Raw genomic sequence first — 27,987 nt, forward strand, 5'->3', positions numbered from 1 at the left:
GGCAGTCTTTGATGTCAAATTGTGGATGGTTTTCAATGTTATCACTTAGAGTTTTTCAGACTACAGGTGTTTGGTATGTTTTCCATGATGTTGATTAGAAATAGATGTTAAACCCGGCGTTGACGGACAACAGGTCAGTGCCAATGCTCTCAACGCTAATGCCAAAATCTTTGACAGCGATACTGAAATATGTTTAACTATTTTTTCCACTGGATCGCCTTCCTCTGCATCTCCCTTCATGGAAATCCTTCTCAGGAGTAGGCTGTCCTTCAGAGGAAGCATGAGAGGAGGACTTCTCTAGCTTTTTCTTCTTTTTTAAAATTATTTTCTGTAGACAGATGCCTTAACGGACCTTCACAAACATTTTGATAATTGCTTTGCTTAACTTTCACAGATTTCACAGTCATTGACTGAGTGTGAGATCGGCAGACACACTACACTACAGAGACCTTATATAATCGGAGACTATCTTTTTCCTACAACAGGAGGGACACTTCTCAAAAAGAGAAGACATTTCTCAAATAGAAGTTTGTCAGAAAACAGCAAACATGTAATGGAAAGGTCAACACGTCTTGTTTTTCAGGCCTACTGGCTTTGTCAATGGTTTTGTTATGCTCTACAGCATCGCTGATGCTGTGCAGGAGGGTTAAATATGGAAAAAAAGCCTATCATGCAGCAGTCCACACCATTTTGTAGGTGTGCGCATCACGCATGTGTATGCCAACAAAATGATGCAGCAGTAAGTTTTCTTTTTATTTGACAATCCGAGTTGGATCTGCAAATAAAAATATGTGCATAAGCGGTTTTTTGAAGAGTGGGAGGGGGAGAAACAAGGAGGGCACAGGTAGAGGACGCAATAAAGGCATGTGAGAAGCAACTGGCAACCCTCATGCGGTGAGAGATGCAACATGGAGGACGGGGGTTGGAAGCAACACAATAGGTGGGAGTGGGCAGGAGAAGCAACAGGCGTGTGGGGGAAGCAACACAGAAGGCAGGGCACAGAAGTATCAAGGAGGGAGGAGAAGCAACAGGTGAGAGCAACATTGAGCAGGTGGTGGAGAAGCAAACAGGCAACATTGAGCAACACAGAGTGCAAGGGGAAGAGAAGTACATCAGATTGACAGCAGGAAAGACATGCAGTCTTGTGGAGTGCTTATTCAAAAAGAAAAAAAGTTGTGCCTGAAAAGCAAGCAGTGGAAGTATAGAAGCCAGCCAGTCAAAAGGGGTGACAAATAGTCTATGCTCCACAGAAGAGGCAAACACAAGACTGACAACATATGACAAAAATAAGAAGGAGGCAAATTACAGAGAGAGCAAAGCTAACCAATGGAAAGCAGTGAGCAGGCTCCAAGCTCCGGTTTGTTCTTGGTAAGGACACACTGCCTCTCACAACTAGATAGCTTTGTTGTCTCATAGGCTTGACATAAATTACTTCATTCAACAGAATATTTTAAAGATGATGAAAAGGAGAAGTTCTGCTATCAAAATTTAGTTTAAAAAAGAAATTTGAAATGTGAAACTTAACATATGCTCCTACTCAAAGGCGCCAGAAAAAAAGAACTGGCTCTTTGAGGTAACTGTCAGTACAGAGTATCATGGGCACAGAAAGCTCCTAGACTCTTAAAAACGCATAATGCTTTTCTCACCTTTCAATGTTTACCCATCAGACTACATTATTTCATTCCCTTTCATACACTTTCCTATCTTTCTTGCACATTAAATGATGTATTGCAGCCTTGGAACTACTTATTAAGGTTCATTAGAGGATTTCCAGGAAAAAATGTAGTCCCTCATAGGCTACTGTAGGGTGTTGCTTATCATAGGGAAGATGCACACTGACACACGGTGTGAAAATTGATTGGACAATACAGCTTTGAAAAGTTCTCCCGGGTCCATGCATGCAGGAAGGATTCTAGCATTTAGGACCATCAAAGAAGATCAAACAGTACAGAACTTGTGCATAACATCATGAATTCCAAACTATTCAGTTTGCCCATTTTGCTGCTTTTATTCCAATCTTATTTCGAAGATGTACTCTTTGCTAAGTGCAGAATTGGAAAAATACAGTTTGTCCGTTTTGCTGGTTTTTATTCTAAACATCTTATTTCAAAGCAGTACTCTTTGCTAAGTGCAATATTTGAAAAATGCAGAACATTTTAGAGCTCCCATTGTTTTGGAAAAATGTTGGTGAAAGGTGCAAAAGCAACATTTTGATCACCTCAACCAAAATACCCAAAATATGTGGAAAAAATGTACCAGGAAACCATGGAAGGTGCAAATCTAAACTTTTAAATCATCTGTGTCTTGTGTACAGTGAAATACTTAATTCAATGTAGCAGCCAATTAGGGTAAATGCAGCTTTTTCCAAACATTTTAGTGCATCACAAGAAACATGGACCTGTTATCACAAAGACTTAAAAGACCAGTCTCATCCGCATCTCAAGCTAAACTTTTATTGATTAATTTTCATTTTTTAACAAGTATAAATTAGTATCCCATAATACAGAATCTGCACGCTATACATTATAAACTAGTGAATTATTAATAGGTTGCTGTTCATTTTTCTATGTTCAAATTCACCTTGAATAAACCCTTACTCCTATTTACCTATCATGGATCTTCTTTCAAAGCTGGAAAACAGATACTCCAAAGAAACCACGCCTTTAACCGTTTTATAAAAGTCCATATTATGTTCATGTTAAAGGGGTATACCAGTGTATCACCCCCATACCTCGCTTGGAAAGGCCTCATTGAGTGATCCTGGCCAAATTACTAAAGCTGTCCATACTTCTTTTCCATGTCTAACAAAATTAGGAGTGCTTAAAATTGTCATGTGAAATGCTGTGTCATCAACTGATCAAAGCTAAGGGGAAAGGACTGATAGCATCTGGAGTGCCATAGTTAAGAATCAATATAGAAAACACATTTCAATCCAAATAGTAGATCCCAGCACCTGCAACTTACCCGCACACACTTTTACATTGCAAACCCAAAGTTCTATAAAGGACGAAGCAAACCTTGCAATGGTTACCTTTGACTGCTTTTATATTATTGTGCTCTACGGAATAGTCAGTAGACCTGCAGGCAAACACTAGTTCCCACACAAGTGATGTAAAAAAATAGGAGGATGTTAAACCCTTGCAATTTTAGCAACTGAAAGTGCATTTGTGCAAATACAAAACAATGAAAATGTGGGGTGCAATATTGGCTTCTCGTGTTGAGGAGGTGCCTCAAAGAATGTGCCCGAGTAAAGCTCAAACTAAGCTTGCATTCGCTCTCTTTCGTATGAGCAACCACAGCACTTTCTGACCCACCAATCCAAAAAGAGTAAGGCTGCTAAGATCAAGAATGTAGTACATTTCTATTTGATCTAACAGAATTAACAGAGTGCTTAAGAGGCTATCCTCCTCTTGGTGGGGGAGTTGTTGACTTTCTGTCTAGATCTCAGCCTCCTTGGGTGCAGCTCGAGCATCTGATCCACCATACGTCTCCAAACAACTTTCTTTGTGTTGCTTGGATTCATCTGAGTAAGGCATTCTTGGGATGCAGAAGACCTCTAACTGAACCACAGGATTCACTGCCCAATATCTTTATGAAAGGTGGGGTGTGCTGGGTCCCATTATTGCTGCTGACTAACAAAGGTCAGAAACCTGGAAGCTTGTCTTGTCTTAGTAAACTTTTCCAACAACGCTGCATTAAAGATGTTTCAAATAAACATCTGCCCTTGTGCTAAGTATAGTTATTCCACAGTTATGATGTCACGCCATACTAAGGACTATTGCACCTTTTTTTCACTGTTAAAGGACACAAGTGAAATTACATAACAGAAGGTAGGTTACTTTTAGAAAAAGTATTACTAGCCAACACGCACAATAAATAAGACTTTGGAGTTGCCAAGGCAGAAGATTACATTTACTTGAGGGTTTCTAAAATACCCAGAACAGAGATCCCAGAGCCATGCCAGTGGCTGCACCAGCTAGCATGCCCATGGCAAGGTCTCCATCATTATTACGGTAGCGCTCACGGATGATAACATGGTTGACTGGAGGCTGGTTATAAGGCCCTAGAAGGAAAATAGAAAATAAACAATTTGTCAGTTGTACAGTTTAACTTTTGCTAGGTTTATCTCCGTTTTCAAATGAGCTAAAACACAGCACGTGAAACATGCACTTTGGCTAGACAAAACACAAAACTGGAAGATAGAGTGGCCATATATAGTGCTGTAAATCTGAAACTCATGTAATACTAGAAAGGTATTTTATGGTTGGCTGCTATCGAGTATGGCCAACATGCACTAGGCACTGTCTCACGAAAATTTTAACTGCAAGTGAGGAATATTATTTACCAAAGTTTACAACGCTGTCGATACAACGCGGTACCATTACAAAGCGGTCAGTACAACGAACACGTTGTTACCACGCATACCATTACAACGTAAGTCATTACAACGACTTGCTTTAGAGGGTTTTATGTGTTGGATTTACAATCCAACACCTTCCTTACTGTTGCACAGACTGGAGTTGGAATAGTAAATGATAGTATTCCAAACTCCAGCGCCCCCTACAGCAAGTCATTGTAATGACTTGCATTGTAATGGTACGCGTGGTAACAACATGGTCGTTGTACTGACCGGGTTGTAAAGGCATGCGTTGTAAATGCATGCAGTGCAATGTCATATATTCAGAATATTACTCTTTCTTCCCATAGTTCAAGGGGAAAGCACTTGTTTCACCAGAGCTGCCAGGCAAATGTACTGCTTTTTTGGTACAGTCAGCTGTAAATGGGGCAGATGTACCAGGGAAAGAAAGAACATAAAGTTGACATGTTGCCAATACCATGGTAGACAATATATGCTTCTACAGCAGGCAATACTCCCTCCTCTTGTTCACAGCCATGCAGTCAATAGCTCCTACAGCTTCTTCTCTCTCTACATTATGATCCACGTCCTCGATGGCTTATTCCAAAACCTAGATAAAGGCAATATTGCCTTTCTTGCCCCCCTAGACCTCTTCATGGCATTCACCAGTCGAACATAAAGAAATAAAGGATAAATTACTTACCTTCTATAATGCCTTTTCTGGTAGAGATTCTAACTGCAGATTCCTCACCTTGTGAATTTCTCTAGCTTCCCACACTGGGTCCGGAAAGTTTAACAGCAATTCCCTTCTGCATCGGCATGTGGCGCCATGCGGCTCCAAGTCAGGTCCATCAGTTTCGGGAGTGACACTGAGGCCCTTAGAACACCGCCATCTCCGCAAGCTGAAGTCAGTTTCTCTCTGTTCTCCATCCGCACTGTCGGACACTGAGCATTGAAATCAGAAGTGTAGTGTGAAGATCTTTCAAATTTGGGATCTTACTAATGGATCATGTGAGTCCATTTCACAGAAAGAGGAGGAAGGTGGGTCATTGAGAAAACCGCAGTTAGAGAGAGTCTCTACCAGAAATGGTGTCACCAAAGGTAAATAATTTGTTCTTCTGACAGAGACTTTTAACTGAAGATTCCTCGCCCTGTGAACAGATACCAAAGCATTACCTCCTCAGCTGGTGAATGGCTCAGACCAGGAAATCCTGCAGGACATATCAGGCGATATGCCAGTTCTGCTGGACCCGGTTATCCAGGCAGAGTGCTTCGTGAACATGTGAATGTGTGCACATGTATAAGACTGGTAAATGTCCATGGCTGGCACACCACATGGCAGCAAAGTGGTAGCAGCCTTCGCCCTGGAGGAATGAGCATGCAAGCTTTCTGTAGCAGATCTTTAAGCATAGAACACTACACCGCAAAATGGTTCTATTTTGCAACACTTCCCCTTTTATGTTGCAGAGAAGACAAAATAAAAGCTGGTCATCTTGACGGTATTCTCTAGTATGATTGATCTAAAAACTAAGATTCCTCTTGTGGTCAGGTCAGTAAAGCTGTTCCCCCTCCGTAGAGGGGGTGAGGTGGCGCATACAAAGCCATCAAGGTGATAGACTACCCTATATGGAAGGGCGTAACCACCTTCAGCAGCAAAGCCGCCTTTGCCCGAAAGACTACTTTGTCCAGAAAGAATGAAGTGTATGGTTGTTGGACTCATAAGGCTTGGGGTTCACTTACTCATCAAGCAGATGTGATTGCGATAAGGAACACTGTTTTAATAGTTAAGAGACATAAGGGACAACTATGCATAGATTCGAATGGAGTGCACATTAGATAAGTGAGAAACAAATTTAGGCACCACTGCGGCTTCACAAAAGGTGTTGGTAGGAACATGTGGGTCAGTCCATTCAAAAAACCGCATCACACCAGGTTACTTGAATACGCATGGCTGATCCTGTAGAAGTAAAAAAGGACGAAAGGGTAAACAAATAACCTTTAACTATAGCCACAGTTAGGCCTTACAGGACCAATGAAAAAAATAACAGAAGGATGTTTGACAAACTTACTTGAAAGGGTTGAACATGACGGAAGGAACATCAGGTAACAAAGTTATCCCAGCACCCTTAAAATGCAGACATAGGGGAGGGGTGCATGGCTGCCAGAATGACACCAACCATTATGGGTGGAAATTAAAAGCCATCAACTGTCACCACTCATTCTCCATGCATGGAGGTCTAAGATGTGCAGGGCCTGGCCGTGCTGCTACAGTAGAAAATTCTCACTTAGGAGCAGACAAATACTGGTGCCAGAAGTTCCAGGTACCACACTCTTCTTGCCATGTGCGGAGATACTACGATGACTTGGAGATATATATATATAGATATATACTTTTGCTATAATCGCGGCACCCGCGCTTTACTTTTAACATTAAAAGTGAAGCGAGGGTGCCGCGATAATAGCAAAAGTAAAGAAATAGATGTTTTTTTCTATTTCTTTACTTTTGCTATAATCGAGGCACCGGCGCTTTCCTTTTAACATTAAAATTTAAATTTCTTTACTTTTGCTAAAAGTGATGGGAGGATGCATTGGCATAGCCAATAGGTCTCACCTTTGGGACCTTATAAGTGTTTAGCCATGCAAGCATATTGTGCTGCATAGCTAAATACTTATAAGGTCCCAAAAGCGAGACCTATTGGCTATGCCAATGCTTGTTTGTTTTGCCAATAACTTTGGCGTCGCTTGAAGAATCCTCATGAAATTTTCAAAACTAGTATGACGCTCACTCCAGCTGCTGTCCTGGAAGTTTTGTGGCGATCCATCAAGCAGGGGCAGAGAAAAAAAGGGGGGGGGATTTCCTAAACACATTTTCCTCATGTTAATTCCCATAAGAACATTAGACACGACTACAGCCTAAACAGTTGAACATAACTACACCAAATTCAACTGAAAGGCAGATGTTGGTCCAGGGAAGTGCCTTTTTGTGATGTGGTGTTAATCTGTTCATTAGTTTTAAAGATATTAACCAAAATTTAAATTTGTATATATATGTGGACGCAAAGGATCAGCGGTTCTGACGCAGTGCTAAGCGAACCCACTTGCTGTAGGAGTGCTGTAATTGGCCGGCCACTTGCTGTCTAAAATGTTGCTGCCGCCATTTTATGAAGTGGAGCCAGTCCTATGGGATGGATTTAAACGTTAAAAAACATGGAAGGGGTAAAGATAGGAGTATTGAGGGGTGTGCAACTCGTTATGAGTTCAGAATGCCCCAATGTTTTTTTCCACGTGGTTGGAGTCACAACTCCATTGGGGCGTTCAGCACAGCCCCCGTGTAACATCGTGGTGCTGAGACCGGCCCCCGCAAGTGTTTTTCATGTGACCAAGTGGGTCACCTGAAGGGGGACTCCAAGTGCCCAAAGGGGACGCAGGCACAACCCATGGGCAGACCAAGGTGTTGGCTAGTGTAGCGCATGGGGAGGAGGGGTACCAACAGGAGGGTGGGGATCCCGCAGAAATGACCCTCATCTCACTCGTCACAAACTGCAAGTGTATGGTGGCGCAGGTTCCCTTTGAATGGGGGGAGGGGTCCCAGGTCCCTTGAGGGTGGTTGTGAGCCCTACCATGCCTGTAGATTGTCTGCTAGGGAACGACCTGGAGCAGTCCTTATGGAAGGATGTTGAGTTCAAGTCTTACTTGGAGATGCTTGGGTTGCCAGAGTGGTACAAAAGGGGGTGGTGATGGACGGAGCATCTGAACCAACCAAACACTCACACCCAGTCAAAAGATCTGGGTTCAATCCATCACCATTCTTTAGCCCACTCTGCCACGCCAGTTCAGGCATGGCCATATGCAAATCAGTCTGACCCTGTGCCTCATGGGAACAGTCCAGCCCGAACTGCCAAGCCATGCCTTCCCTGGACCGGAAACAAGCTTCCTAGGACCGATTTCTGGCATTTCAGCCGTATTCAGCCAGGCTTGCTTGAATCCAGTGGCAAAGTGAGCAAGGGACTCACGTCTGAGCATGCCCTGCCAACTTATGGCGAACAAAGCGGTACAAAAGGAGGTGGTGATGGCCGGAGCATCTAAACCAATCAAACAGTCACACCCAGTCAAAAGATCTGGGTTTAATCCATCACCATTCTTGAGCTCACTCTGCCACCCCAGTTCAGACATGGCCATATGCAAATCAGTCTGACCCTGTGCCTCAAGGGAACAGTCCAGCCCAAACTGCCAAGCCACGCCTTCCCTGGACCGGAAACAAGGTTCCTAGGACCGGTTTCTGGCATTTCAGCCGTCTTCAGCCAGGCTTGCTTGAATCCAGTTGCAAAGTGAGCAAGGGACTCACGTCTGAGCATACCCTGCCAACTTATGCCGAACAAAGCGGTACAAAAGGGGGTGGTGATGGACGGAGCATCTGAACCAATCAAACACTCACACCCAGTCAAAAGATCTGGGTTTAATCCATCACCATTCTTTAGCCCACTCTGCCATCCCAGTTCAGAAATAACCATATGCAAATCAATCTGACCCTGTGCCTCATGGGAACAGTCCAGCCCGAACTGTCAAGCCAGGCCTTCCCTGGACCGGAAACGAGCTTCCTAGGACCGGTTTCTGGCATTTCAGCCGTCTTCAGCCAGGCTTGCTTGAATCCAGTGGCAAAGTGAGCAAGGGACTCACGTCTGAGCATACCCTGCCAACTTATGGCGAACAATGCGGTACAAAAGGGGGTGGTGATGGACGGAGCATCTGAACCAATCAAACACTCACACCCAGTCAAAAGATCTGGGTTTAATCCATCACCATTCTTTAGCCCACTCTGCCTCCCCAGTTCAGACATGGCCATATGCAAATCAGTCTGACCCTGTGCCTCATGGGAACAGTCCAGCCAGAACTAACAAGCCATGCCTTCCCTGGACCGGAAACAAGCTTCCTAGGACCGGTTTCTAGCATTTCAGCCGTCTTCAGCCAGGCTTGCTTGAATCCAGTGCCAAAGTGAGCAAGGGACTCACGTCTGAGCATACCCTGCCAACTTAAGGCGAACAAAGCGGTACAAAAGGGGGCATGCGTGTCCACTCGGTCAATGGCAGCCAGAAAGGGTGATCAAGAGGACTTGGAGCCTGAAACAGTGGCCCAAGTCCCCGGCAAGAGAAAGGGCAGGGGGGCGGGAAACCGCCCCCTGAAGTTCCCACGGACCGGGAGGAGGCTGACCTTGAGGGGGACGCCCCGGTGCCTACAGGGGAACAAGTAGCCGAGCTGTGGGACATCTCTGAGCTGATCCATTGGCAGCAAGAAGGGGGTCCCACCAGGGAGGAATTCTGCAAGGAGCAGAAAGAATGCCCTTCTCTCGAAGGTCTGCGGCGGCAGGTTGCAGACCAGGCAGCTGGTGATCAGTTCGGATCACATCTGATCTACTGGAAGAATGGTCTCCTCTATAGTGAGCCTAAGGTTGCTGAGCCTGGGTCAGCCCGTGTGCTGTTGGTACCCCAGCGCTTCAGGACCTTCCTACTGGGTCTGGCTCATGACGTGCCTTTGGTAGGCCTTTTGGCCCCAAATGCGAAGGCAGTCAGAGGGACACTGCAGGTCTTGCCAAACTTGCCAGGCAAGTGGCAAGAGTGGGAGGGAGGTCAAAGCTCCTCTCCAGCCTTTCCCAGTTGTTGGAACACCCTTTGAAAGGGTAGGGATGGATATTTTGGGGCCACTGGATCCCAAGACAGCCATGGGCAACAGGTACAGCCTGCTCTTGGTGGACCATGCCACCCGGAGGCAATCCTTCTCAGGACAATGACGGCACCAGTGGTGGGCCGGGGGTTAATGGGGATCTTTTCCAACGTGGGGTTCCCAAGAGAGGAGGTTTCTGACAAGGGGACCAATTTCAAATCCAAGTATGTGACATCCCTCTGGAAGGAGTGTGGTGTAACCTACAAGTTCACCACTCCTTACCACCCCCAAGGTAACGGACTGTTGGAGAGATTCAACCAGACCTTGTAAGGGCATGATTAAGGGTCTAACAGAACCCATGAGGCGTTAGTGGGGCGTCCTCTTGCCATGCCTTCTCTTTGCATACAGGTAGGTCCCTCAGAAGTCTATTGGGTTCAGTTCCTTTGAGCTCCTGTATGGCCACCCTGTCAGAGGACCTCTGAGTTTGGTGAAGGAAGGCTGGTGGGCAGCATCCCCAGGATGTGTTTATTTACATGCTGGCCTTCCGCAGTCAAATTGCCTGCTTCAGGAAACTCGCTCAGGCAAACCTAGAAGCAAGCCAGGAAGAAAGGAAGAAATGAAGGAATGTTATGACCAGAATGCCACTCTGGTCGAGTTTCAACCTGAGAAAAACGTGTGGGTCATGGCACCAGTGGAACCTTGTGCCTTGCAGGACAAGTGGACTGGACCATTTGAGGTGGTGGAGCGTAAAAGTGACGTCACCTATCTGGTGGATTTACGGACTCTCAGGTACCCTTTGCGGGTCCTCCACGTCTCAAGCCTCAAGCCCCACTTCTAGAGGTCCGAAGTGAGCATGCTCTTGGCAACAGATGATGGGGTGGAAGAGGAGCGTGAACCTCTCCCTGACCTCCTGTCTACCAAGGAGCATGATGGGTTAGTAAAAGGTATGGTCCTCTCCCCTCAACTGACCCCAAAGCAGCAGGGGGACTGCCACCAGTTGTTGGGACAGTTCGCCCCACTGTTCTCTCTGACCCCAGGAGTTACTCACTGGTGTACCCATGACGTGGACACTGGTGACAGCCCTCCCGTAAAACACAAGATTTACAAGTTGACTGACCGGGTCACGGCCATCATCAAGGAGGAGGCCTCTAAGATGTTGGAGTTAGGGGTGATCGAGACCTCCAACAGTCCTTGGGCCAGCCCAGTTGTCTTGGTCCCAAAGGCTGCTGCACCCGGTGCCACTTCAGAACTACGATTTTGTGTGGACTACCGTGGGCTCAATGCCGTCACCAGGACTGACGTGCAACCCGTCCCCAGAGCTGATGAGCTCATTGATCAGTTGGGAGCTGCAAAGTTCCTCAGCAACGTCTGTGTTCTGGCAGATTACCTTAACCGATGGGGTCAAGGAGAGGTCAGTATTTTCAACCCCAGAAGGACATTACCAGTTCCAGGTGATGTCCTTTGGGTTGAAGAATGCCCCTGCCACCTTTCAGAGGTTGGTCAACCAGGTGTTGGCTGGACTGGAGGATTTCAGTGCTGCCTACCTGGATGACATTGCTGTGTTCAGTTCCAGCTGGGAAGAAAACTTGCAGCATCTCGGTAAAGTGTTGAGGGATCTGCAGGGAGCAGGCCTCACGATCAAGGCCAGTAAGTGCCAGATCGGGCAGGGTTCTGTGGTGTACTTGGGACACCAAGTAGGAAGCGGCTAGGTGGCACCCCTACAACCCAAGATTGACACCATTCTGGCTTGGGAGCCCCCCAAGACCCAGACAGAGGTGAGAGCCTTCTAAGGTCTCACTGGGTACTACAGGAGGTTTGTTAAGGGCTACAGCACCATTGTTGTCCCCTTAACAGCTGACTTCCAGAAAGGAGCCCATGAAGGTGATCTGGGCTGAGTCCTGCCAAAAAGCTTTTGAAGCCCTGATTGCAGCCATGTGCACAGCGCCCGTGCTCAAGGCACCTGACTTCTCCAAGAAATTTGTTGTGCAGACTGACGCTTCAGAGCATGGTGTGGGAGCGGTGCTCTCACAACTGAATGAAGAGGGCCTAGCCCAGCCTGTAGTCTTCCTTAGAAGGAGACTACTCCCAAGTGAACAGAGCTTTTGCTGTGGTCTGGGCACTGAAGAAGGTGAGACCATACCTGTTTGGGACTCACTTCCGGTTCAGACAGACCACAGGCCCCTCAGATGGTTGATGCAAATGAGGGGTGAAAATCCAAAACAGCTGAGGTGGTCCATCTCCGTACAGGGAATGGACTTTACAGTGGAACACCGCCCTGGCACAGAACACGCCTGCGCAGATGGTTTGTCCAGGTTCTTTCGCCTTAGTGAAAAGAACTCCCAGGAGTTTGGGTAGTTCTCCCAACTTTCAGCTGGAGGGGACATGTGTTAGACTTGGCATCTTTTGGCAGGTTACCCCTGAGTTTTTGCTTTCTGACCTCCCGGTTTTGACTCTGTTTTTGCTGGTGTAATGTTTCTGCACACTGTTCTCACTGCTGATCAGTGGTAAAGTGCAAGTGCTCTTGTAGGAAAATGTGTTATGGATTGGTGTTTCCATGATTGGCCTATTTGATTTATGTGTCAGTCCCTGGTAAAGAGCACTGCACGTGACAGGGCCCATAAATCAAATGCTGATGGTGGGCTGCAGCACTGGATTGTGCCAACCACGCAAACAGCCCGTAAAGTGCAACTCTGGCCTGCCATTGCAGAGCCTGTGTGCAGTCTGGGACTGCTGTTTCGCCCAAGGTACCCCTGTGGGCAGGGTGCATTGTATGTGAAAGGTAGGACATGCCCTGGTGTGAGTGGCATGTCCTGATAGTGAATTACAGCTAATTTCGTTTTTCACTATTGCAAGGCTACCTGTTCCCATAGGCCAGAATGGGCAGTTTGATTATAAGATTTCATAATCCTAACTGACCCAGGGAACATGGTGGAAAAACGAATTTAGTATGCCTAAACTTAGAACGATTAAATACATCTTTTAGTGAAGTTGGTTTTAATATTCTGTGTTTGAAAATACCACTTTTAGAAAGTAGGTATTTTCTTGCCTAACCATCTAGCCTGCCTCTGCTAGGTTGTGTACTGCATGTCTGGCTTGTGAGTAACAGGGGCTGTGGTGTCTCCAGGAGGCAGGGTGATTCAGCACTAGGCTGAATAGACCTATCTGCATTGGGATTGGTGGGATTAGTAGCACCTGGACCTTAATAGGGCTGTGTCTGGCTTCCACAATGCTGGCTCCACCTCCTGTGGTGCGCCTGATGACCTTGGCCCACACTGACGAAGGAAGAAGTTGTGAACTGGCAGAATGCACCCAGAACTGGTTTGGACTAGGTACGGACACTCTCTGCCTTCAGAGAACAAAGGATTTGGTGGTATAAATATTGAGGCCCAAACCCCAGAACTTTAGAACTCTTTTGGATCAAGAAGACTGCCAAGAAGAAGAGCTGGAGAAGCTGTGAGGAGGGACTACCACTTTGCTGTGTGCTTTGCTGTGTTGGTCTGCAGTGGCTGCTTCTGTCTTGGGCAGTGAAAGGACTGGACTGAACTTTCTGCAATCTACTTTTGTGAGTTTCTCCAAGGACTTGAGGTAGAGCTTGCCCCCTGTTCAAGAAGTCTCAGGAACAGCAAAGACTTCAAGCTCTTCTGCCCTCAGCACTGGGGATTGTGTGTTTTGTGCTGCAAATGAAGAAAAGCATCTCGACTACGTCTACGACGCCGCTGCAAACTCGGTGTCCTGAAGGCACCGCAGAGGGCACTGCCGCACGCGACCCTGGTCGCACCGACAATACCTGCTGACGCCGCCACCGAGCGGCTGCTCGCACTGCGACCTGTGGGCAACGCACTTCGCACCGCCTCACGATGTCCTGGTATCCCCGACGCCGCCGCTCCACTCCGAAATCGACGCCGCTGCTTGCACCGTGGTTAAAGGGCACCACTCGTAAAGTTACACGATGCATCGCCCACATCCTACACCGCAGCCTTGGTCTACCGACGCCGGCGCTATCGACTCCAGTTCGTCAATCGACGGCAATGTTTCAGCAACTACGACAACGCTGCTTGCACCGTGATCTGCCAGCACCGTGACGAGCACCGCTTTCATCTCGCACCACGAACCTGGTCTCACCGACAACGCCATCTGATGCCGCCACCAAGCCGCTGCTCGCACCGCGACATGAGGGCACCGCACGCAGCACCACTGCACTTCGCACCGCAGCACACGATGCCTGCCGATGCTAGTGCTCCTGACTCCATCAGAGAGGAGATCGAACTGCAACGCGTGTGACTTAGAGGGCCCCCGACGACTCCTGCACCGACCTCCGGAACCGATGCCTGCCGACGCCTTGTTTTCGGATGCTCAACGAGAGGTCATCGACGATGTGCATTTCTTAAAGGTACTGTTCGTGGGTCTTTCCGACACCGTAGCTGGCCCCTGACGCCGCGGTCAGCCAGAACTGTCTGGATTTGTTTGCTCACGAGGCCGTGATAGCCCCCGATGGTGCTATCGACATCAATGAACTATTTTTAAAGCATATTTTGATAAGTGAAGATTTTGAAGTACTGTATTGTGGATTTTTATCGTTTTTGGCCTTGTCTTAAGTATATAAAAATGTTGGATATTTTTCTAAACTGGTGTTCTGTCCTTTTGTAGTGCTTACACTGTATTACTGTTGGTTATGTGCAAATGCTTTACACACTGCCTCTAAGATAAGCTTGACTATTTGTGCCAAGCTACCAAGGGGGGGAGCAGGGGTTATTTTAGAAGTGTAACTCCCTTATCCTGACTAGGAAGAAGGGTCCCTATTTGGACAAAGGTGCAAACCCTTGCCAATTAGAGACCCCTCATTTCTAACAGGTACTCATAATTTGGAGAAATAGCAGAGATGTCTAGTTACCTTGGTATGGGTATTGGTAGGGTACGGCATATGCTTGTCCATTTGCGTCATACACAATTTGGGTTCCTGGAGGAGGATAGGCACCGGGATACTGCTGGAAACCATAAGCCTGCTAAGGAAAAAACAAATTTTAGATGCAAAACTGTGCACAAGAATTTGGCTACAAACACCTCTTTACACAACAAGGCAAGCAGATATGTTTGTTAAAGCATAGCCATTCTGTAATGCGACGTTCCAGGTAAAAAGCAGCCTGTTCTCCGTGTAACAGAGCGGGAACACTGTGGGTGGCAAGATGTTGGGGCTGATGGCAAGAAACAAGGAGTGCCAAGTAAATAACAAGGAGTGGAAAACTGACCTGTCAAGTGGCATTATCAGGATCACTGCACACAAATTGCTGAATATCATGAGAGATGAAGGCAGCGGGTATATAGATGATTTGCACAGCAAAACGGAGAATACTAGGCCTTTAGGTGGGTAGTGAAGGCTAGCATGAGCAAGGAACTGACCTGTGGGCTAGAAATTCCCTCATCCCTATTCAAAGGATTGACATTAGTGGGTATTACTTCATGCAGACCGGAGTGCAGCAGACAACCTGACAATAGGGAAATTCTCTGTTGGGTAGCTGTGTAACATCGAGTGGGACATGAGCCGCTTCTGGGGGTGGGGTCAACACAGGCAATGTTAGTGAACATTCACAGAATGTTTTGGAGGTCGCTTCTATGTCTAGAATAGTAATTCTGCAATGAGTAAGTACTTTTCCAGGATGGGAGGGTCAAGTGTAAACTGTCCTATTCCATGTGGGGGTTGGGTTAGAAAAATGTCTGTCCTGTGGGGAAAAAAACCTGCTTTACATATTTCTGCCATGCGAACTATGGTCAATGGGACAAAACCAACGGAATAAATAGCACATGAAAGTCTTAGTGTATGCTGGGAAAAGTGTGAATTTCAGAGGATTCCCTGGCAACAAAACACTTACGTCTGTGCTAATCATAGACGTGAGTCCTACGTTTTTCAACAATTGACCTCTGCAACGGCAGAGGCTGGAAATTGAGACTTAGTGCAATGGATAATGCAACTAACTGACTATAAAAGCCACACTAATTCATCCACAATAAATACAAACATATTTAAGTAAACACCATCTTCTTGGTCATGTGATCACAACAAATTGTACCTGAAAGTCACATGCTACGCAGTAAAGTAACAAAGTTATTTGTGTGATTTAATAGTCTAATTTCAATACATTTTATTTGGTTGGTTCTAGTTTCATAAAACCACAAGTTAATCACCTAAATGTGTCCTTAAAATAATTACATTCAAATAATAATCCCTTGTAGCAAACAGAATTGTATGTTAAGATTGGATCAATCAGATGGATTGGAATGCGGACATTTATCATAATCATTTGCTCCTTTTCGAAGTCATCCAAGGCCTCTTAGGCATGAACCTGTAACTCTGCAAAAGGAGAGTTTGGTAGGAGAGGTGTCTGGACTCGAAAGACATGCTGCCGTGGTCCAGATCAAGCTCTCCTGAGATGTAGCGGGGCGGTACTGAGAAGAGAGCGAATGAGAAGAGAGCGATGGAGGACAGCCTGGAGGGACGAAGAGAGTGGGGGTGTATTAAAATGCTAGAGCTGGGAATTCCGAACAGTCCTGGCAAGAGAGAGATGGAGACGGAAGAGAATGTGCACCGACAGGATAAGGAACGGATCAGGATCCGCACAAAACAGATGAGAAGGCAAAGTGGGAAGAGTGTGAGCGCGCTGTAAAAATAAAGACCAAAGTGAAAAGAGAGACCAGAGCTGTCGACCAGGTACAAGTATCCTTATTGCTTTCCCGGCTCTATATGAAATTAGACGGCACATTGTCTCGGTCTGCCCTGCAACACATCATAATTGGGTGGCCGACACAGACCGCAAGCATGCATCGAATTACAAAGCAAGTATTGGCAAGCCAATGGGTAAGGCTTTGGCAACCCTTTGAATTTTTATATTTTGTTTTTTTGGCAAACATATGCAATAGAAATTAAAGGGTAAAAGAAATACAAAGTAAAACTACTGCAAACTAAAGGTGGTGTGCATACGTTTGCAAATAAAAAGTAAGTACAAAATGTCATATCTCAAAAATAAATTTAAAAGAAAACATGAAAGAACAGCAAAACTGAAAGCACAGATAGGCCTGCCAGCTATTGCACTGAAGTGGACTACTTTTCTTATAAATATTTTTGAAAATATGAGGCAAGCTGCACAGCTTAAGCTGTCTCTATGCTAGACTTAAAAAGACAATGCGCTATCTGCATATGGCTTTACCTTCCTGAGGCCTCTTGCTAAGTGAGTAGCCGCAGAGTGATGTAAATGGAGAAAACATAGGGAAGTACAGCACTATGGGACACAGATGAGTTTAAGTCAATATGCATTAATTTACCCTAACCTACCTCGAGAAACATTCACAAGCTTTCTCTTAAACACACCAAAAACGTGAGGCACTGTGAACACACAAAAACTGTAAGCAGACACAGGATCCTGTTCCTAGCTGCTATTTCTGGGCCTGATCTGTGATCCAGTCAACCTCAGGAAAAGTTTGAAATTTGTCCTGGTGTCATTTTCCAACACCGGGACCATATTCAGCACCGCCCGTACATGTCTGCATTGGTTTGGTGCAGCAACCTGCAGGCAGCGAGGGGCCTTTCTTATTTTCACTCGAGCCGGGCACAAGCAAAGGCCTGATTTAAAGGGCCATCAGCCTATCTTTTGTTCAAGTATCATCCTGGTTGGGAGCCATGTGGAGCCTAACTATCTAGATGCCAATGTAATGAAAGAAATAAAGGCACATAGTTTCCCTAAAGTACTTGTGAATTGATAAGCTATGACTTGAAGGCAGGTTTTTGACTATGTTCAAGAAATGCGCAAGCACTGTAAAAATGGAAGACTTATCTGTGTGTATGAGTAATTACACTAATAATGATTTAAATGACAGCTACTAATTTATTTTTTATTTAGTTCTTTTATGGTGCTACTCATCCCAGTGAAATATGTCAGAGAGTTTTCCATCACACACAGAGACACAATAAATCATACAAGTGTGTAAATCAATGTACATGATATCTTCTTAAGACAATTTGGGATTAAGGCACTGGCGGCTCCTCCGCAATAGCGGAGGAGCATTGCCCCACTTCCTGGCGCAGAGCCAACAACCGAAAAATAAAACGTTGAACGATGCTCTTAGCATCGCTTTATTTTTGTGTTTGCCGGCTCTCAGCCAGCTTGAGCATGGAGAAGCAGGGCATGGGAGGGGGAGGAGGAGTGTGTGCACTCCCTAAGTGCTCATGTGTGTTTGGCCGGTCATTTCAGGCCGACCGATGTACACATGCGCACTTAGGTTTTCTCAAGCCAAGCTGCTTTGAGCAGCCGGGCTGGAAAAACCCCACAGACTTGCAGGCCTGAACAGAGCGTCTTTCGTGCCTGCTCAGGCCAATCCTCATGCTGCTCTGCAGCACAGGTATTTGGCTAAGAGTCTGTCCCAGGGGCTGCTGGGACCCAGGAAGAGGCCAGCAGGAGAGATACGAGGCGGAAGGTGGGCGGCGGCGTCAGGTACGTTTTTTTCATTATTATTACCCCATGTCTCCCCCCACGCTCCCCCCACCCACCCCCAAACCTTTGGTACTTTCGGCCGCCACTCGTTTAAGGTGTAGGAATCACATATCGTTCATACTTGTAGACATTATATGTTAAGAGTGAACAGTCACCTCGGGAGGGCACAAAACCCCGTATGACTGTACAGCTCAGGGAGGTCATGGAAAACATAGGAGTGGTGGATGTTTGGTGCCTACAGAATCCAGCACAGAGAGTGTACACCTGCTTCTCCCCCACACACAACACCTACAGTCGCCTCGATAGAATCTTGGTGGCGAATGCTGAGCTTAACATGTCCGTGGATGTCACACACCAGGCTCGTTTTTTATCAGACGACTTCCCAGTAGCCTGCATGGTTCAGTGGGGGTCCCCGGTTGTCCGCCCTCCCACTTGGAGGCTTCCAGTAGATATCCTCCGAGACCAAGTGGGAAAAGCGCACGTGGCAACGGCCATTGGGGACTATGTGGAACTCAATTGGGGAGAGGGAGGCATATTCGCGGCCACCAAGTGGGAGGCCCTGAAGGCGGCAGTAAGGGACGCTTGTATGGGGCTTACCTATGGCATCCGGAAACAGCTCCTCCAAGATCTCCAGAAAGCGGAGGATACCCTCCTGCAGGCCCAGCATATAGCGGACCCTAGTGCCCTACAGAGGCTAGAGGAACAGGCAGCCCGTGCTCGGCTGCATGACATCCTAGATAGGCTCGACAAATACACTCTGGGCCAATATAGGCAGCGCCTTCATAGGGAGGGTGATAAGTCAGGGCGGCTCCTGGCTTGGATTCTGAGGAGAGAGCAGACCCCCGAGTGTATTGTAGCCCTGCGGGACCTGAACGGCGACGTGCTCTATTCGGAGCAGGCCATCCTTAGGGTGCTCCAATCCCATTTACAGCAAGTATACGCGGCGGACCCAAGTATTTCCGGGGTCTCTTACCTCCCCTACTTACAGGGGTTGCAGATGCCGACCCTTTCGGATTCGGACCGGGAGGAATTGGATGCGCGCCTGACATTGGCCGAGGTTCGTATGGCACTAGCCCAGTTGCCGCGTGCAAAGTCAGCGGGGAGTGACGGGTTCCCACCGAAGTTTTATCATGAGTTCCGGGACGTATTGGCGCCACTCCTGCTGCAGGTATTCCATGAGGCGTTTGAATGTGGAGATCTCCCACAGAGCATGGCCCAGGGGGAAATATGCATGATCCTTAAACCAGGGGGGGACAAGCATGACCCCTCGTCCTACCGACCGATTACCATGATAAATACGGATATCAAAATTCTGACTAAATTATTGCCCACCCGGCTAGCACCCCATATGGAGCATTTAGTGCACCAAGATCAATGCGGTTTAATTCCTGGGCGGAACACGGCCATGAATCTGAGACGTTTGAATCACATCCAACACGAGGTACGAGGTAGGGAAGACCAGACGGTCTTGGTCTCCATAGATCTGGCCAAGGCCTTTGACACTGTTGACTGGGGCTACCTGCAGGAGGTCCTCCGGAAGATGGCCTGGAGCCCAACTTCGGCCGTTGGATTTGTATCTTATACAGTTCCCCTCGCGCCAGGGTGCGTCTGCGAGCCGCGAGATCGGAGGAGTGGCAGCTGGGACGGGGCACTAGACAAGGATGCCCCCTCTCACCACTACTTTTTGCCCTAGCCATCGAGCCGTTTGCTGTCAAGATTCGAGCTGAGATGAGGCAATGGAGTATACAGGTGGGGGACACGTGCAATGTGCTGTCGCTTTATGCGGATGATGCCTTGTTTTACTTGAAAACCCCAAGAGAGGCGCTTCCGACGTTACTGAAACACCTGGACCGTTTTGGTGAGGTGTCGGACTTGCGGCTTAATCGTAGTAAGTGAGGACTTGCCAGAGCTTGGACTGCGATGGGAGCGGACCAGTTTTCGATACCTAGGCATCCATGTGACCTCGACAGAGGAGCAGTCCCTTGCCGGTAATATAGACCGGGTGATTACGTCTCTTCAGCAATCCGTGTCTTTTTGGAACACCCTTCCACTGTCCCTAATGGGGCGACTGGCCGTCGCTAAGATGGTGATGCTTCCAAGGACACTGTATGTCCTTCAGAACACGTAGTACCCTCTTCCACCAAGGATTTTTCGGACCCTCAATACGCTGCTCACATCCCTGCTTTGGGCGGGTCGGCGAAGCAGAGTGGCCCTCCGTACTGTCGTGCGCTCCTTTGAGGAGGGGGGATTGGAAGCCCCGCGCTTCGATCTATACTATTATGCAGCGCAGCTACTTCCGGCTGCCAGATGGTTTGCAGATGCGGATGTATGGGAGACGCGATTACTAGCAGGAAGGGCAACAGTGCAGGAGCTCCGGTTGGCATTGATGCGCGGGTCGGGAGCCAAAGTCGAGCTACCCATTGTGGTGAAACACACAGCAGGCGTATGGCAAAGTTTTATAGAAAGGATCATACGCTCGGCGCCATTTCACAGGGATCTACCGATCTGGATACTGGCCCCCATGGAAGAAATAGACCACCATATGTCCTTCCGCGAATGGAGAGAGGGGGGCTGCGAGGTCCTAGCAGATCTGTACCCCTCGGAGAGCTTTGTGACGTACGAGCAGGCGGAGGAGTCATTTGGCCTTAATGGAGGACAATACTTGCATTACCAAGGATTGCGTTCTATAGTGCGCTCGATTTGGCCACAGTGTCCGGAGATACCCCCGATGACCCATACCTTACATATCCTACTGTCCTGCGGCAGAGGACGCAGGCTGATAGCCTTGCTGTATGCGGCTATGAAACGTGATTCCGCCCCTCCGGTGCCACCGACATGGGCGGCCTGGGAGGCAGACCTGGGAGCGCCTTTGGACCAAGGGCAGCGGGAGCGTATGGGGTCTTGACGCGGCGGGTGTCCTGTAATGCGCACTTTAAGCTCATTCATTTCAACTTCCTTCACCGTACCTACCTCACTCCGAAGTCGGTGAGCCGCTTCTCGGAGGATAGGAGGGATAACTGCCCCAGGTGCAGCGCGATGGAGGCGGGATTTTTGCATCTGGCCTGGGAATGTCCGTTGGTGGGCAGCTTTTGGACAGGGGTTGTAGGTCGCATAACGGCCACCACTGGCCTCCGGATTGAACTAACACACTTACATTGTCTGCTGGCATTGGTCCCTAGCGGTACAAAAGGGGGTGGTGATGGACGGAGCATCCGAACCAATCAAACACTCACACCCAGTCAAAAGATCTGGGTTTAATCCATCACCGCATTGGTCCCTAAGCCACGGAAACGGAAGCTCTCATATAAATTATTGCTACTGATGTTAGTGCTGGCGCGCAGGGTCGCCATAACGTGGATGGGACAGAGGGCCCCCGACGTAGACAAATGGGTTAAGGATGTGAGGGAATGGACACTTGCCGAGGAAACACACATGCAGAACACTAGGAGAGATGAAAAGTTGCAAGAAGACCTGCGGGCGTGGCGTGCCATGTGTATGACTGGATTGGCTACGGAAGGGCACTCGTCACAGAGTGACTCTGAAGGGACTAGTGGCGAATTATTTTCAGCGCAAGAATCGGAGGCTGAGGGGGAGGGGAGAGGAGTCCACTGAGGGGTTACCCGAACAGTGCATGGAGCAGGGCCTGGCCTGTTTTCCTCACGATGTCATTTGTTATTTGCTTGCTATTCTGCTGTACCACATGAGCTTGCGTGCTTCCAGATGTTGTCCTAATCCGTAATGTGCCATAATGAGTCCGTCGATCTGTATACAAATGTTTTTAACGATGCCATGGGGGGGGGGGGGGGTTTGTATTCTGTAAAATTGAAAAATAAAGTTTAAAAAAAAAGAGTGAACAGTCAGGAGATACAGAAAATCAGGATACAAAACCTACAGCAGTAATTGAGGTTGTCTATACTAAGACTTCATTCATTCCCAGAGGAGCCTTTCTTTCAAATCTTGGGATAACAACAGACGGAGATAAAAGCAATAAGGATTTAAACCACTGATTTACTGTTTACAGGCAGCTACTTGATGCTGGTTAATAGATCACTATGCTATATTAGAATTGCAACTTATAAACTGAAAGTATCAAAATGATCTCAGTGTCAAAAGCAGTAGCCCACTTAGCTATCTACATAAAATACAAATGTGTGATCTGAATGTTGCCCAAAGTGCTTTGCAGCAGGCACACTGACCTCTATGATAATTTACGAGTCAAAACTGTGACTGAACAAAACACAGAACTCGCTCAGAACTGCAGTAAACACCAGAGTTACATTACTGGGAATATATTCCCCTCAAAATTGTTGGGCACCGAAAGATTTCTGAAGCAGGTGTTTTAATCCTATAAAATATGTAGCCTCTTTGTGACCATTCAAATAAGCTAGAACAGATTTGCTATCAAATTTGCCCTTACTGCCAATTTCATTTAAGCTGGCTTTATTAAATAAATATTTAAGTAGACTGTCAGACTCTGCTTTTCAAGCTTCACCCCTCATGATTCCATCCATTCTTCACTGCCAAATCTTGACCTCCGATTTATGGATTCCTGGACAGTTTATTCAATTCCAACACTGTCTGTAGCATATTTAATCATGTTAGTTAGGTTTGTTTCAAAGAGTTGCTTACATAAAAAACAAAAAATTTGAATGTACTGCATGGCATTTTTTAAATGTACTTTCATGTACGACTCAAGCAAAACGAAAGATAGAAAAGATAAGACATGAGGAAGGGCAGGGATAAAAGCAAAACGTCTGAGTATGCTTATGTCCCGTTTATTTGGTCACACTTTTTTTTAACACAGTGGAAATCTGGGATTTGGAGGCTGCTCAACAATTTGTTTAGCTGGATGAGGGTGAACTTATATGTAGACATGTGAGTACCATGAGTTATCCATCTCCGAGCACTGTATAATGGGTGAAGATCTAGTATACCAATCCTGTGGAGATGTGACAGTATTGTGTATTACTTGTATGCAGCACTGTTGAAAGACGCTGGTAATATTACAATAAACCACTGTGATTCTACTGAGATACTATAGCTGACCGTTTCTATGAATTATAAAAGCTCTGCTAAGAACACCAGGTACTTTGCATTACTAGTACAACAGCCCTGCTGAGAAGGCTTGGTAATGTAGGCACCCAAACTGACATGTGCCAGAACGGCTGTGGTGAGGACACAATGACTACCTGAAGCCTATTTCAACCAGGTAGACTACTTAGCTGCCTTTCCCAATGACCCAAAAGCTTTTCCCCCACATCCCAGATCCCACCCCCTTCTTCTACGACAGTGAGTTACAAGAACAGTTTATAAACATGTCCATCAATGCACTGGTGGAAACTACAGGAGGATGACAAGAGAAGGAATGCTGGAGGTATAACTTTTTAAATAAAAACAAAACAAGTAAATAACACATAATAATAGGGTATATTTTCCCAACTATGAAAAGGAAAGCACAGTCATATAGTTTACTAGCCAACGAGGCATTTATAAAACCCATACATGCAGGAGACCAACTGTGAGTGCTGGTCTCCAGGATAACACACTTACTTGAAGAGGGACAGTGGCATAAGGAGTGTAAGGAGGAGCTGGTCCAATGGGCAAGTCTATAAAAGCATCTTCAGTGGCAAGGAAATTCTAAATAAGAGAAAGCAAGAAAAAAGAATCCGTTTTTATCAAGATGTTCTATACATTAAGTTTTAATTCAGTGCAATACACTTCTGGCTGTAACCCAGTAAAAACGGTAAGCCATTAGGGCATACACTTCATCAAGATTCACAAATCTGGCACGCAACAACCAAAAAGTAATTCAACTTTTTACCAAACGATCCTATTATTGAACTGCTCCACTACACTTTGGGCAAATCACATTATCAAATAGATTTTAAATTGTTTCTATGTGCTTTTTGAGGAACCTGCTTATTCATTTAATTTTTTTAATGTGTTTTGGTGCTACATTTTTAAAAAGTGCTTTCACGCTAATGTTTTTTTTCCAATCCACCTTGGATCAGTAAATAGAAAGAAAATATATGTCTGTGTCAGTTTGTAGGCACGCATGCATGTTGAAAGCATGCAATTCGCCTATAAAATGAGACAGCGGCTGCGTTAATTAATTTTTTTAGACAGCCTGCACAGCAGCCGTGATGAAGTACAGCATTGCTAAAAGCATTAGGAAGTCTGAAGGTGATGAAGTTAATAACAATAGGGGAGGTGTTGCCACCACAGGGGACACAAGTATTAGGTAGTTAGGAATAATATGCCGAGATGGCCTGCACCTGGGGATGTGGACACAGACTTGCAGGTTTGAGATGGTAACTTGCATGCATGAGAATTAAAAGCCTGAAGTTGTACTGTCAATGTCTACTGCTGGCATTCTGTGTTTGTTTTCTAAGACTATTGGTGTGGGCACTCAATTGATCTCTCGCACTTTAGCGCACAACCTACAATGCTATGTATCTCTTCAATACGGTTGTACCAAGGCTTGTTTTATAATGCACTTGGATACTCATGACTGCTATATTGTTTGTATGCACGTGAAATGATAAATAAAGATTACCAAAAAAACATTAGGAAAGCCAATGAGTCTCCTAGGAGAGGCATATTTGCTTTGCCAATGCTTTTTAATCCCAGTGTGTTTCTAAAGGAGAAACTGATTCACATTTGCTCCACTAAACAATCAAAAGAAACCATATCGAATGAGCATTATCACAATGTCCCTAAGGCAAACTGGTGAAAATTGTTGAGTGTTGTAGAGACAATAGCAACAAGAGGAACATCGCCTGGTACTTCACTGCAGACACCCAAACAGGAGCAGAAATGAGGTGAATGAGGCACCTTGTCGGATCAAAGAAGACAACTCTTGCCCAAAGACTTGATGGCTTCACATAGATGCCACAACTTTACCTGATTTCAGAGAGTAAAGTTGGTCTAACAGAGAAACAAGTAAAATAGTACTGGGCTCATAATACATGGCAGCAGAAGGGAGGAACAGGCCATACAAATTGCATCAAGAAAATCAGTACCAACAGCAGTAGCGCACCAAAGTAGAAAGCAGTGCCCAGGCGTGAATGCAGAGGCAAGACCAGCAAGTAAGGTTAGGACAGGGGGATACAAAGTGGGATTTAGATTATATTACTATGGCAAAGTAAGCAGCTATTTTTAGGTCGGGTCTGGGCAACGTTTGCGCAGCATCATGCTGTATTGGAGTATGGAACAGAAGCCCCGCCCACTCTCCGCCCATATTTGTCATTGGCTTGTGCCATTGCCCTTCATAAATGCTAGCTTCAGATTCGTTAATAGACTTGTTAGTCCCTCCTTAGTACCGCCTTGTCTTCATTTGTAACCTCCCATGAGGACTGGCCCTTTTACTTCGGTTGTTACACTGTACATCTTTTTTAGTCTGTAAGCACTATTTTCTTTAATGAGTTTCTCCTACTGCAGGCACGACATGCTTTCCTGCAACATTCAGCGCGCCATGCGTGCTTCCACTTTCCGAGCAGCCCAGGACAATGGCGGCCGCTTCTTTGAATAAGTCTTACATGTACAAAGGTTTGAGCTTTTGGCATTGTAAATGACAATGCCTTTTATTTATGTGTTAATTAGCAGAAACATATAAATAAAAGGCATTGTCATTTACAATGACAATAGCTTAATCTCTCACAAATGCGAGACCTGTTGCATTGCAAATGCTTGTTTAAATAAAGGAGAAAAACTAAAGGGGAGATAAAGTACCAACAACCAAGGGGTACTTCCAGAGCCTAGAATGGCTAGTCACAGCTATAAGCTGAAGTAAGCAAAACCTAGGTAACCAATTAATGCATTGACTGGTGTAGTTACAAAGCTGATGTCAGAAAAGTGCCACAAAACAGAAAAAGAAACTGATGTGAGCAAGCCTAGGAAAGAATGACAAAAGAACTGCCTTAAAAATTCTGTTAAACTGCAACGACAATGTGACTTAGTTTCAACCCACAAGTTAGAAAAAAGGCAAGGAACACTTATGTATTCATCTCTGGGGATAAAAGATAAGCAGTGCAACGAGAATAAAATGAATTAACCAGCTAGAAAGAAATACAAGCATCAGCAAAGTCAACAGGTCTCATCTAGTTTTTTACCACAGTGCACACAGCATCAGCAAAAAACATTTAGCTTTGTGGATTTATAAAAGATCAATAATAAAAAAAGATGCTGTGATGAAACTGCTGGCATGATGCTGTGTGATAACGTGTGCACGCCTCGATCACCACACTTGCATGCACCAGCATCACAACAGGGTACCATTTTGTTTGATTTTTTTTTATTTCTTCACCCCAGAAGGCTGAGGCTATATGAATTTGGAAACAACAAAATGACTGAGCACTAACCTTTTTCTTTTTCAACGCAGACAAAGGGCCATATGTATGAAGGCAATTTTGCCATCGCAAACGCCGAAATTCGCGATTGCAAATCAGCAGTGTCCAATGTATGACACAAAACACCCCTTGCAAAATAAGGAATCGTAAATTTTCCAATTCCGCAAAAAAACGTTATTTGACAATTGCAAATGGACATTTTCATACATATGGCCCTTTATGAGTAAAGCTAAGACCATTAATGAATCAGTCAACAAAAAATGAAAAACAAACAACATAGATAGGGGACTATGAATTACTTTTGAAGCAACAAAACACTTTAGATCATTGCCAAAATGTTCAGGGCGACTTCAAGACTACTTTTAGAGTACATTGTGAAATAAAATGCTCTCAATAGAGAGGGATGGATAATGAAGTAATGAATAACTTCAAATTGAGAGTGGCAATCGGTTCTGTAAATGGATAAGCGCACCATGGGCAGCAGTGATGGTTAACGGCATCTTGTCAGACTCCTTCTCCATTAGCAGAGGGACACATACGGGGTGCCCTCTCTTGTTTTCTCTCTACATGGAGCAGATGGCACAGAGAGTCCGTGACGACCCAAGCATTTTGGGGGTACAGTTCGGATGGGACGCACATATACCCTAGTGATTTACGCAGACAATGTTCTGGTCACCCTGGATGGCCTGGCACATTCTCTTCCCGCTTTCCTCAAAAGGCTTCAGCTTTTCAGTGGGCACCTTGCTTTAAAATCAACCAGCAGGGGGGCGTGGCCAAGATGGCGGCGTGATCAGACGCGCTTCCCTGGAGCTCCTGCCGACAGCAATTATCAGCACGGGCCCGCGGCCTCGGGGAGCATCGGGGGTGTCCAGCTGTCGGTCCGGACGTGGAGGCGGCGAACGGCGGCATGGAGACGGCAGCCGGGCGGAAGAGGTGGCTGCTGCAGCGGAGAGCGGCGAGGCGGCTGCGTCGAGGAGACGGCGGGGAACTGCCCTGGCTGAGGTGGGATCCCCACGGAGGCACCGGAGGTGGTTTGTGGCTGCCCGCAAACAGACAGCGGAGTGACGGCCGGTGCTCTGGGCCGCAAGGGGGAAGACGGAGGCAGCACTCCGACGGCCCGCCATTTTAACGAGCATTAACGGCG

General features: G+C 46.4%; 1 protein-coding gene across 2 annotated transcripts in view; it reads right to left on the reverse strand.

The window, feature by feature from the left end:
- Positions 1-2,439: 2,439 nt before the first annotated feature.
- PLEKHB2 (pleckstrin homology domain containing B2) overlaps positions 2,440-27,987 on the reverse strand; it is a 173,877-nt gene continuing 148,329 nt past the window's right edge. Inside the window, exons 6-8 of one of the 2 annotated variants that reach the window (XM_078666082.1) lie at positions 24,046-24,132; positions 14,907-15,015; positions 2,440-4,063 (exon numbers count right to left, since the gene is read on the reverse strand). In XM_078666082.1, the coding sequence (XP_078522208.1) occupies positions 3,927-4,063; positions 14,907-15,015; positions 24,046-24,132 (333 nt within the window). In that variant the 3' untranslated portion in view covers positions 2,440-3,926. Of the gene's footprint in view, positions 4,064-14,906; positions 15,019-24,045; positions 24,133-27,987 lie in introns of both variants that reach the window. The other variant, XM_078666081.1, reaches the window with a different exon arrangement.

Source organism: Lissotriton helveticus, chromosome 11 (assembly GCF_964261635.1).
Source record: "Lissotriton helveticus chromosome 11, aLisHel1.1, whole genome shotgun sequence".
In the NCBI taxonomy this organism is placed as follows: domain Eukaryota; kingdom Metazoa; phylum Chordata; class Amphibia; order Caudata; family Salamandridae; genus Lissotriton; species Lissotriton helveticus.